Source organism: Pelecanus crispus, chromosome 1 (genome assembly GCF_030463565.1).
Source record: "Pelecanus crispus isolate bPelCri1 chromosome 1, bPelCri1.pri, whole genome shotgun sequence".
Taxonomy (NCBI): domain Eukaryota; kingdom Metazoa; phylum Chordata; class Aves; order Pelecaniformes; family Pelecanidae; genus Pelecanus; species Pelecanus crispus.
In genome coordinates this window covers 3012976-3026444 of record NC_134643.1, presented here as the reverse complement: position 1 = coordinate 3026444, position 13469 = coordinate 3012976, and the positions used below count along the sequence as shown (strand labels likewise).

Sequence of the window (13469 nt, the reverse complement as noted above, 5' to 3'; positions counted from 1 at the left end):
TTGTTTTGCGTATATGTTAGTGTAGAAATCCAGCAGTCTGATGAGGTTGACAGCAGCAAAAATTTTATCATTATACTGATGATAAAAGTTGTTGTTCACTTTTGCTTTTTCAAAATATCTTTTCTTCTCTGTATGCCTTTCATAATGCAAACTCTTTATAAACGAAAAGATTTATCAAGCACCATCAGTACAGTATCATGAATGCTAAGAAATGAATAGTTTCATATTCAGGAACAAAGTTGCTGTATGTGGTAGATAAACTTCCGTTCAGTTTAGAAATGAAAGATGGGAGGAGAAGAAAAAAATCATCCAGTTCACCCATGCCTGTTCTCCAGAGCCATAACATTAAAAGCTTTTACTCATTGACTGCTTGGGAAATTAGGAAAAATGTTCAGTATTTGCTGAGCTTGTCCAGAGTAAGCAAAGAAAAGGTAAAAGTCAAGTTATTACTACATATTTAGACTGAGACAGCCAGGTTAACAGGGATGGTACAACAGTTCCAGTACCATGTTCTGGCAGTAAGAATCAAACTAGAGCAAGCCAGACAGACATTGAGAAGCAACAGTTAAAACTGGAAAAAATCTCATAATTAATAAAGTTTATTTCTTGGCAATAAACCCTGTATTGGGTTTGCACGACAAGGTTTTGAGAGCAGGGGACTACAGGGAGAAGCTGCTAGAAGCTTCCCCTATGTCCAACAGCACCAATGCCAGCCGGCTCCAAGACGGACCCACCGCTGGCCAAGGGCCACGCAGTGACAGTGGCAGCGCCTCTGGGATAACGTATTTAAGAAGGGCAGGGGAAAAAAACCAACCCACCCAATGGGCACAAACTGCAGCTGGAGTGAGGGGTGAGAACATGTGAGAGGAACGACTCTGCAGACACCAAGGTCAGTGAGGAAGGAGGGCAGGAGGTGCTCCAGGCACGGAGCAGAGATTCCCCTGCAGCCCTGGTGCAGCCCACGGTGAGGCAGCTGTGCCCTGCACCCATGGGGGCCCCCGGGGGAGCAGAGATCCACCTGCACCCGGGGAGGAGCCCACACCAGAGCAGGGGGATGTGCCCCAAGGAGGCTGTGACCCCGGGGGAAGCCCACGCTGGAGCAGGCTCCTGGCAGGAGCTGTGGCCCTGTGGAGAGAACAGCCCAGTCTGGAGCAGGTTTGCTGGCAGGGCTGGGGACCCCACGGGGGACCCACGCTGGAGCAGGCTGCTCCTGAGGGGCTGCACCCATGGAGGGGACCCACGCTGGAGCAGTCTGCTCCTGAGGGGCTGCACCCATGGAGGGGACCCACGCTGGAGCAGTTCATGGAGGACTGTCTGCCGTGGGAGGGACCCCACGCTGGAGCAGGGGAAGAGTGTGAGGAGTCCTCCCCTGAGGAGGAAGGAGCAGCAGAGACAACATGTGATGAACTGACCTCAACCCCCATTCCCTCCTGTCCCCCTGCGCTGCTTGGGGGGGTAGGAGGCAGAGAAAATTGGGAGTGAAGTTGAGCCTGGGAAGAATGGAGGGGTGAGGGGAAGGTGTTTTAAGATTTGGTTTTATTTATTATTACTCTACTCAGTTTTGATTGGCAATAAATTACACTGATTTTCCCCAAGTCGAGTCTGTTTTGCCCATGACAGTAATTGGTGAGTGATCTCCCTGTCCTTATCTCGACCCACAAGCTTTTTCATTATATTTTCTCCCCCCTGTCCAGTTGAGAAGAAGAGTGACAGAGCGGCTTTGGTGGGCACTTGGCACCCAGCCAGGGTCAACCCACCACAAACCCCTTTAGCCTAATACTACTTCTCTTTATTCCGAATGTGCATTTTGTGATCCCTAGTGCTAGTTTACTACTGTCATATTGTCCCAGAACATACCTACTGATCCACCGAGCTGTGCAGATTTCTCTGCTGAACTCGATGCAGCAGATGCATCTTGCTGACCAAGAAGCAGCTTCTCATCGATGAAGTTCATGAGCCATGGCACCATCTGGTATGGTGCAGGGCCACTTCTGCGCTATCAGAAGAGACGCTTCCAATTCATTCAACAGGAACAGCTACTTCAGACTCATCTCAAACACCAAAGTGATTAAAATAAAAGAGTTCAACAGCTGTGACAAGACATAGCGTAATGATCTACATTTGTAAGACTACGCCTCAGGAGGAAATCCAAACAGCTAAAGGATTCAGAAGTTTCATTGTCATATTTTGTATCATCTCATGTCATGACAAATAACTAGTTTCACAAACTCTCCATCTCTTTCTATTATGACACTGGAAATGGAGTTAAGAACTTTGTGATAAAAGAAACTATGTCAACAATTATCATTTATTACGCATCACCACTGTCAAACTCAAGTTCTTGTGCCTACTCTCTCATTTTTAAGAGTCTTTTCTTACAGAGTTGTGTAACAGCAGTTTTGGCATGCATTTCACAGGGGGCAAAAGCCTGCTTCGTTGGTCGGTCTGAAGGGACCATACCTACCAGAGGCAGTAACAAAAAAATCACACCCAGAAAGCCTTTCAAAGATGCCCAAAGTAGTGATATGCATGTGGTCTGTTGAACCATTAAGGTACTAACTTACACTTCATTTTCAGTAAATACAAAACCTTGTAATGAGTGGAGTTTCTCTGTAACACTGTAAGAATAGAGAATATTTCTGGGAGGTACTGACATGGAAAGGAAAACAGACTATGGAAATACCAAAGCTCTAGTTTCTCTAGGAGGAAAAGGCACATTGCTCTTTCCTCTTATTTCTGTTCAGAACATAAAGAAGCTCTCTAGTATTACCAACTGTAACCTTTCCAACCTTAATGACTCCTAGTTTTTACTTTCATTAAAAATAATCCAGCCACCAAGCCAGGAAACATGAAACTGCTACTCTCCCCTTAACTGGTTTAGTGGTGGACTTGGTAGTGTTAGGTTAATAGTTGGACTGGATGATCTTAAAAGTCTTTTCCAACCTAAATGACTCTATGAGTCTATTATTGCTATATTTGCTATAATACTGACAGTGTTACAACCTGTATGTTACCTGCAGTATTATCATAAGATTGTAGCTCTGACACATTAACTGGTCTCATCTAGTAATGCAGTCACTGCAAATTCTGTTGTGATCAAATAATAATCAATTTAACTTTTCTAAACAAAACTACTTTTAAGATGAAACATTTCAAATGTTCAAAAACCAGAGTAGGAAACAATAGTTGGGCTGAGTAAAAGAACGAATAAACTAGAATCAACTTCGGCTCTTCAGTGGGGTTTGTGGTCGATAGGACGGACTTAACACGTTCCTCTTTTCCACAACTGATTGGAAAGCATAAGAATACCTACACCAGCCAGACTAAAGGTCTGACCTACTCCAATAACCCGTCTCCAACACTAGCCAGCAGTTACATGAGAAAAGTATAAGACAAGGCAAGCAGACATCCTTCCTTCATGTACAACTCAGCTCATTTCCGAGAGAATCAACGTTGCTTCCACTTAAGATGATAGAGAGGAAGGAAGAAAAAGAAAAAGACTTCTATACACAGCAACTGCATTCATCCAGTCTAACCGAATAAGTAGGTATATTCCCAGTGGACAATCAGCTGAAAGGAAGCTTTATTAAAGCACTTCCATGAAGATTTGTCCCTTAGTTGGACTGCAAAAACAGCGAGATGAGGCGGTGTCCTGGCCCAGAACAGTCAAACATGGGGGAACTCAGCCATTGGTAATGCTCAAATTTCCATCAACGGACTAGAAGCCACGCACATTCTCATGACAGTAGCTATTAACCTTCGGATCAACCTACAATGTTTCCACAATCTCTATATGGACTTCCAAATTCTGGGGGAAGACAATCCTGTGAAGGTTCATCATTATTTATAGGGAAATTTAAGTTCCCAAGGAGCCTCCTGGTTTTCATCCTACTCGCATATATAGCCAAAAGTTTAGGCAAGCTTCACATTCTCAGCAAAGAAACATACAGGTTTGTAACCGTATTCAATCACACAATAAAAAGAGATGAACACATGTGAAGAAGCATACAGAAATAGTATGAAAGACCAGTGGGCATACTATTTTGGGCACATGTTCTAAAGCTGGGTCTAAATCACTACTTTATGTGAACTGTTCAAAGTCCCTTTAAACAAAAGCTGTGTAATTCATGTATTGTGAGTGCATTGATGGCATTAAAGCACAATTTGAAGAGTCAGCCTTTAGCTTTAATCCCAGAAATAAGCACAGACCTTAACTTTATATAGTAAGAGTAGTCCATCTGTACTGTGTATATATGTGTGAATAAATAAATTATATAGCAAGTTAAAATTAAAATTTCCTTCACAGTCTGAAACAAGTAAAATACATCTCACAATCAGATCAAAATGTGGTCATACACTGCATACAGAAACAGTACTGAAATTAGCTATTAGACAGTTGGAATCAGACACAACAAACAGTTGCAAGTTTCAGATACTTATATGTTTAAGTGTTGTTTCTCTTAAAGACTGGAAAAACACAATGTTTTTGAGAAAGGAATGAAAATGTATACATGCAAAATACACCATCGATGGTAAAAAAAATCTCATAAAATGAAGGCAGAAATAAAAGATCTTTAATTTTGTGTCGCATACCATCAGTATGTGTGTTAAAAGACTGCCAAAGAAAAACAGTGGGTTATCAAATTAAATTGTTAACAGATCAGAAGTGCAAGGTCAAGTAGTTTTTAATGCTAGGATACCAGTTAAATTCACTAATTACAGGTTTATGCCCCTACTATAACTTCTACACTTTTTTTTTTGAGCAGGGGGGGAAATCCAGCACTTTGACTTGTTTCTCCTAGATAAAAGTTGCAAATCTTACATTCAGGGGGTCAGGCCTCATTATACTCATTTCCCTATCAAAGAGCCTGACATTGGTGCTGAGAGAGCCGGTGATCACAGCTCTGCACGTTGCTATTCACAGAGCCACGAGATGCCATCGCGCTTCAGTCCAACTGGCCCTGGACAGCACCAGTGCCTTGGTATCCTGCATCCCGCCATGTAAGTTATGAAACCTGCATGATGGTGTATTTTTTCTTCTGCAGCTATTGACATATGGATATCATAAACTGTTCTCTGTCAACAGTTTCCTTCCATTATATGTTTTAAGCATGGTATAGCTGGGAACTCAGGTTTTGCTCCGTTTTCCAACACTGCATCCATGTGTTTGTATGTGTACTACAAATAAATTGCAGCTGAGAGTAATCTTTTCCATTTCATGTTTATGTTACCTAGAACACTCTGCACTGGACAGACATGCAAGACATAAAATACTTTATCTGAACAATGTGTATCTAGCTCTTAAGTAGGTAATTGCAAATTGGAGTGCAGTAATGATGAAAAATTGTACCAACTCTGTAACACTGTAAGAATAGGAAATATTTCCCTATTATGAATTATGAGGGTGCAGAAGACTGGCACAGGAGGTTGTACAGAAGATGGCATTTTTTTTTGCCTGAAAGTATGGATCCTGACTTGAAAAAGAACATTGCACAAACATTTCTCATGCCACTGCATTATGGAGAGATTGCTTTCTCAATTCAAATAAAGCAGGAGGGGTAGGTATGCTGAACCTGAACAACATAAATCTGTTCTTAGAACAATCAACAGAGCAGCATTCATTTTGTTCTCAGAAGAATATGATCCGGAGGAGAAAAGCTCCACATTTGTTACGGCACTTCTTGAATGTTTTTAAACCCCAAACCTCAGCCAGAATTCAGCCCATAAAGACCTCAAGTAATAGCTAAGTACACATCTGCATCTTTTAAAGTTGTTTCATCCAACATGAAAAGAGCTTCTACAATCTGGTTAAAATATATTTTTATACCATGTAGAAAGCATAAGAAATCCTTGCTTATTGCTAAAAAAATCAGAACTAGAAAAGGATTGAAACCGTTAACAAGACTTGATGTTTGTCATTTTATTCTTTATATTTTAATTTATTTTCATAGTTTACATTTCAAAAGCACAGATTCTTCAACCTAATTTTAAGACAAAAATATTTTACAGGATCCTTTTAATATGTAATATCTTCCTCACTAATCCTTCGCCAAAAAAGGGAAGACTGCCTGCATTACTCCCTACAAAATACAAAATCAGGTATACGACAAGCCAGCCTGCTCCCTACCTTTCATAGATCAATGCACAACCCGTGAAAACTGAGTTACAGAATACTTAATGAAAATTACTGAAAAGTGACAAACGGCAAAATACCGAAGTTACAAAACAAATATTTCCATACTGTAATCACATTCAGCTGAACTCTTGAGCAGTCAACATTAAGCTCAAATGTAACACAAGTTTTCCTGTCAAAGCCCAGTTCTAGAGAGGAGAGATTTCACTGTAACATATTGATTTCCTTTATTGCTGATTATCAAAAAAAAAAAAAAAAGCCTGATTTCTTCCTGGGACATTTATATAGTCCTATCTAATTATACACTCCATCAACCTAACTCAATTAAATAACAATATAATGATGCGCAGGAAACAACTGATATATATGCAGACAGTTTAAGTAGTACTAATTACATTCTACTTTTTTTTAATTCATCATAATGAGCCTTTCTTCCCATTCTCAGAATGGAGGACAATGTGTAGGTTAATATTTATATTCAGTGTGTCATATTATCTATTTAGGAAAAATCACTGAAAGAAAGTACGAATTAACACACAAGTCCACCAAATTCACCATACAGCCAAACTCGATTTCAAATTCCAAGAGGAATTGTTTTAATTGCTAATAATCCCACAGTACCATACTAAACATTGCACAGTATATTTCAAAAGCGCTGCATCCAAAGCCTGCCGGTGCATTCTGTGTGACTCTACCCAGTCTTTCACAGCAACTACAATCTCCATAAACATGTGCATAAGTAATGTTTCGATATACAGAAAGGATATCAAAAGGGTTTTCTACTAGTAAACTGGTTTAATACAGTACTTTGTAGCCTCAAAGCACTATGCTGCACTATTAAAGCAGTTCTAAACATACTGCAGCTCACAGAAATACCTAGAATTCACAGAAATAACAAGAATTACCATTTCTGCTGCTGTTAAAATTTACCTTTTGAACAAACAGAGGGGTTATAAGTAACCCACCTCTGCATTGCTCTCGAGCCATTTCTAGCTCTACACCGCAAAGCAAGTATTTGGACTCAGAAGAAAATCAACAAAGATTGAACTTAAAAGACTGCAAAAGAGAGTCAGGTTTATGAGGTCAAAAGGGATTTAGATCAACACTTTGTATCAGCTCTTACAAGGAAATTGCAGTTAATTTGTTGTTTTAACATGTAAAACTTGCTATATCACCCAATGGTCTTACCTACCATTCTGTCTTGGGGCACAAAATTCAACTGTTTATAGTAAGTAGATAAATAACAGTAATAAAAGCATTAAGTACATGTTTGTTTTAAATATTGTTATTAACAAACCAACCTTCTCTTTTGAGCTTCAGAGTCTCTCCTGGCTCGTTCTAATGCCAGTTCTTCAGCTATTCTTTTCTTTAGTTCTTCATCATTAGCTACAATTAAAAGAAAATTAAATGAAATGCTAACAGAACACAACATATTCCTAATTACAGAAACAACTGCATAATACAGTGCTCTATTTTATTTATCTTCTTTTTTCTATAAAGCAGTCGGAGTGCTTTATTGCAGTTTAACCACCTTTCAAATTCTAGCATACAACACTAGAGAACCTTTAAAAATTACTCCTATTAAACAACTTCTCAATTAGTGGAATCTTTTGAAAATTAAAAAACTTACAGTATATATTAAATGAAATACATTTTTCTTAAGAAACCTAAATAGTAGTCATAAAATGCTGCTTTTTATTCATATGGAACCCAGGGAAACATCTTCCTGTGTAATGAATCAAGTATTTTCAGATGCATATTTTACCCAGCAAAGCTTTTACAACATCCTAGATATCCATACTTCTAGTTTCTATTGTTAGAAAAAGATTTTGCCTCAAATTCTCCCAATTTTGTTTAAACAAGCGGACGTGGAAATATTTTCTTAATTTATATTATGTCAGATGAATTTGTTGAAAGTCTGGTTAAGAACTAAAAAAAAAAAACAGGGAAACAACTTCTTCAAGTCTATGAATAAACTTTTCCACACAATGGTAGAAAAGTATGAGAGCCATTAATCCTACAAACTTGAAAGACATCTATATGACTACCAAAATCCATTCAGTAAGGTTTTGAAATGCAGAACAGGTCCATTCCCAACTCTTTGATATCCAAGGGCTCAGCCATGCAAGCTACTACACTGATGCCGTTCAGCATTAACTATCTCCACAGCTATAGGCAACTGCCTACTTCTGAAAAATCTGACCCAAGGAGATCGGAATAGTTTGTTGTTTCTTCCTTTGATAGAAGTTGTAGCAATAAAACATGTTTCAAGAGAATTTCAGAAGAAATCATACTGAAAAGGTTGTTCCAGGCCGGGGAAAAAAAAAAAAAATTATACAACCTACCCCCCCCCCCCCCCCCCCCCCCCCAAAAAAAACCACCCTAAAAAAAAACCAATCCAACTTTGAACACGGTTTTGTTTTCACTCTATCCAAGTAGAACTTGACACACACATAGCAGGAATTAAAGAAAGTTAAAAAAAAAAATTAAATACCCAGTCACCTAGTAAGAACGAACACTTTCCATTTCAGAAAATGTAGTACCTTGGTAACCAAAAGTTATACCAACTTCAGCAGAACAGCTGTTAACTTTGCATAAAACACTGATTTGTAGCAATCAAGAAGAGTGACTTTTCCTATAGGTGGAAAAGAAAACAACTGTAGAAAGATTTTTTAAAAAATCAAGTCATTATTTCCAGGTTTATTCCAATATAAATCCTAATCTAGACCTGCCTGTCTGGAATAAAGGTATACCTACACTAGCTGAGCTGTTACAGGCATACAGATAATTCCCTTATTTATAGGAAGCATCTGGCTCAAATTCCACCCTATGGAACCATAGAGCTAAAAGACACATAATCTCACTCCAAAATGCCTATCAGTTGAGCATAATATGGATGTTAAATTCAAGAAAGTGATGCAAGCCCCTCGTCTGCCCTCAGAAGCAGTGCAAAAAACACTTGCTTAGGTAGCTAAAAACCCGGAGAACTCCATCTTCAGCCAACATAAGACATGAAGCAATTGCAAGACAACGAGCAGTCTCCTTAGAGGTTGCATTCGTATTAAGTATTTATGCACAGGGACAGCATTCAACAACTGTTAGCGGTCGGAAACTTGTGGACACAGTGGGGCAGAGAGGGAAAAGCTGTCGGCCTCCCCCTTCACAGAAAGCTGGTACTCACAGCATTTCCCCAGAAAATGGAATTTCTGGAGTTCAGACCCTCCTAAGACGGACAGGTTTGAGTCCACATGCCACATATACTCCAGTAAAGTACTCTAATCACCAAACTACCACCTAATTTAAGCAGATACAACCTCAATTTGGGGTGGGGGTTGTTGTTTTGGGGTTTTTTTTGTTTGTTTGTTTGCAAATTAAGCTAAAGAAAAAGTGCTTTAGAGGGTGTCTAGCGATTAAAAGACAAAACTGGGACAGCTTCCAATTCTAGAACCAGTTATTTGGTTTACATTAGGCAGCAATCAAATTCTCAAAAAAGAGACACACACAAAAAAAGCCAGCAACAAATAGCCATGTATCTCGGTGACCTCGTCTCCAGGAGTTGGCTTTATCTGCAAATATTATTTAACATCATTAGCCCACATTCCCATTATAGTTAATAGAGCCCAGCATGCAATTCTTCTCATCCTAAAATAGACCTTTAAAATAGTGAATTTTGTGAATGAATGAAGCAGCTTCATCGACTATATGGGAGTCTTGGCCAACTAATTCAGTTATAAGCACCTTAGGTAAAGCAGAATGAATCGATATCCGTCCTGCCAGATGCAGCAAATGCTTAGATGACAGAAACAGTTGCGTTGGGGAAAGCGAGGGGACACTTGTGAATGGCCAGTGAGACCCCAGCCTAAAAATACATTAACATACATGAAATTTCAGAGGTCAATATGGATCTTGTAACAGATTACCATCACAAACCCTGGATGAAAAAGCAAAACCCCATTTTATTGGGACTCTCTCTACTGACTGTTGACACTGCTCCGCTATTTTCTCCTCTGAGGCACGAGGATACTCTCTGAGAAGACACTGAGTTGTTACAGCACACCTGCACATTTCCAAACAAAGATCAGCTAGGCACAGTGAACTGTATTGCCACAAGAGAGAGAAAAAAAAGTTTAGAAAAATACCAGGCAATCACAATGATCCTGTTTCTGTGCTGCAGCACACATTAATCTCCCCCACACCTCAGCAAGCATCACAAGCCAAAATGAGAGCAGTTAAGGTTCTGCATTTGTACACTTAGAAATGATTAAGCTGTCATAAAAGCAAAGAATTTATTTCACATCACAGCTACCTTATTCACAGACCAATCTGAAAAGCCATGATCAAGTGTTTTAGTGCAGTTCTGCTTAACCCAGATACCTCAATATTTCACGTCCTTTTAATACTGCACCTGAGAATACACAAAACATTGCATAAGTATATCGTTCACTAGCATCTACATCATGAAGTTTATTGTTCCTGTGTGCAAAAATGAGCACAAGAACTCTAATAGACCATAGAATGTTTTTTTTAAGTCATAATGAGAAAAGATTCAGACATCAGCCAATAAAGACATTTGACCTTAACAATCAATTAGGTTACCCATCGATCAGCCAAACACTAATAGGGAATAAAAGTGGAGCTATAGATCATTCAATAGAATTATTGTAAGATATAAGTGGGTAGCTCCCAAATGGGAACTTTATGATGTTTCTGTAAAAAAATTGCAGTTTGACAAGTAGGAGGGATTTGTTCCAGAGGAAGAAGCATTTAAAAAGAGAAAAGTTAATTTATTAGAAAGAGGATCAGGAAAAAAAAAAAAAGGAACTGTTTCTAGATAAAAGCAGTAACATTTCTCTCTGATGGCAATCTCTGCTAAGACTATAGGGCATTAAAAACAGACAGCTGACCATTAATTTATTAGAGAGTATTAGAACCTGGTGGGTGCAGGACTGCTAAAATAAGCGTGATCCAGAGATGATAAGTATACAGCAGTTGCCAAAAATTATGCAACCATTCCCACCACCACCCCTTTAGTATTTTACGTTCTTCAGGATACTGAAATCAGTGTCAACTTCATAGTAAGTGCATCCCAGAGCAGACAAATTTGGAAGATTGTCAGGCAAGTACATTTAGGAAGGTCACACTTACATCGCAGTGCTTTCTTATGCTCCTACAAGAGCGTAAAATGAACGCAGCTCCACCATTTCCCAGGTCTGAATCTGCTAATGCACAGCTCACATCATAAGACAATTTAGATAGATGGCCAGTAACAGGAACTCTACTCAAAAAGCCATAGTGCTACAGCCACAAATAACTCTTCTCTGTCCTCTTAGCATGTGAAGGGTGGATGCTGATAGGTGTCTGATAAGCAGTATTCTCTTCAGGATAATGGAAATGGAGCACCACCAGCTGCATTGCCAATGGGCTCATTACCATGCTCAGACCGAGCAGCAGGTTGCACAATGCTTAAAAGACTGACCAGACTGTTCCACGGAACACCGCAGACACAGAATACCAGTATATGATAAAAAACACAAAGCTCTTCCCTGCATCTTGCCAGACCAAGCAGCGACTGTCAACAGACAAGGACATTTTGCCATTTTGATGGCCTCCAGGATGCAATAACCTGACATTTCTTATTTGTCCACCTACTCTTTTGGAAAAGTTTGAAAGACACAGTCGTTTATACCTAATATTATAGCGCAGTGCAAATGCATGACATATTTCCTCCCCTTCATGCACAGATTCTAACTTTAAAAAAGTACATATAAATTAACCAATTATTATTACTTAACCCTATTTCACATACTGCAAGCAAAAGATAATAAACCTATTAAGTTCGGTTAACTTCCACTTCCCATACACACACACAGAAAGGTAAATTGAGCTTTTTTCACGTTTAAAACAAAGCTTTAAGTACATGGAAGAAACAGGACAAGACAGACAAAGATTAGATCTGAAGAGACTATAAGTTATGTCCAATACATATCTATTGGCCAACATCTGTGACCATGCCCAACATATAGAAGAGAGGCAACTTCCAGAGTAAAAGTTACAGCACATTTACTCAAGTTTTCTACCAAATCATTCCAGCTGGCTTTATGCCTTCAGACAGATGTGAGGAGTGAAAGGGTGTGAGAGTACCTCTCACCAGCACAGGGTTTTATTTGGAAAAGAATGCAGAGCAGGCTGGCAGTTACAGAAGCATAAGAGCATTCTCCTCATGGCCATGTTTCAACACTTTTCCATTGAGCCTTTTCCAGACAAGGAAGACACTCAGATTCCTAGCCATCCAACACCCTTTTGCAAACCTGAAGGAGGCTTATTCTGCTACCTTTTCAAAAGACCACAAAACCTATAAAAATGGTTTCAGGAGCCACTTGTAGACATACGATCCTGTTTTCTGTAGTCCAGGTAAAGACTAACCTGATTGCTGTTGAAAAAGAAAAAAAAAGAAAAAACCCAAACCAATTAAACAAAAAGAGTGTGCAAAGCCATTGCTTAGCCCTTAGTATTGATTCTCCACTTGTGCTTCAAAATCAAATGAATAAGAAAGCATACGCCCGATACGTTTCCCAGGGTCCAAAACGCTTTGAATAATTACAGGGACAACTGATGAGGACGGAAGAGCTAAGGTTACTGAAGAGCTTACACACTTACCAACAGTTACTGAAGTGCATATTATATATGCACTTCACCTTGGAACTTCAAAGGCCATCCACTAGCAGTACCACAGCAAAGCCAAGAGCTTCACATGATGATGACAATTCTTGAGAAGCAATCAGCAGTTTTATCTCCTAGGTCTACTACAGGTTGGTGCATAAGGGCATGTGCAACTCAGCTACTCCCATCAGCTTTTTCTCCAACTCCTGTGCCCTTGCTAGTCACAAGATGTAAATCCATACCTTTCTCCTCTCACTCTAAAGCAGCTGCTGCACAGAAAAAACATTCAGCACAATACTAAGATTACAGCAAGATGGTGGCACCCAAAGCTGCAAACACCACACATTAGGCAAAGCAACACCCGCAGCCTCAAAAAGGTTAGCCTGAGAAATCAGGACTACAATATGGACAAATTAATCAAATAGGCTCTAGCCTGCAGAGCTGGGAATCTGCCTGCTAGTCTTGCATTTTCAAAAAGCCGTTAATGGAAACAGCATTTATTATCAGGCACCTTAACTAAATCCTCTCGAAAGGGCAAATGCATTAAGTTATTAATGAAGAGATACTTAGGTTTGATACAATCAAACATCTTTTAGAAAATACTTAGATAAATAATACTCAGAAAATGGATTTACCAAAAAAAAAAAAAAGAAAATAAACCAGTTCTACTTTTCCT

The 13469-nt window shown here is 39.3% G+C and overlaps 1 protein-coding gene across 3 annotated transcripts in view; it reads right to left on the bottom strand.

Annotated features, from left to right (window-relative positions):
* The window catches only part of LOC104036152 (MICOS complex subunit Mic19), a 162691-nt gene that overhangs the window by 125039 nt on the left and 24183 nt on the right, over positions 1–13469 (bottom strand). For 2 of the 3 annotated variants that reach the window (XM_075711096.1, XM_075711104.1), the window contains exon 3: positions 7435–7519. In XM_075711096.1, the coding sequence (XP_075567211.1) occupies positions 7435–7519 (85 nt within the window). Of the gene's footprint in view, positions 1–7430; positions 7520–13469 lie in introns of all 3 variants that reach the window. The other variant, XM_075711110.1, reaches the window with a different exon arrangement.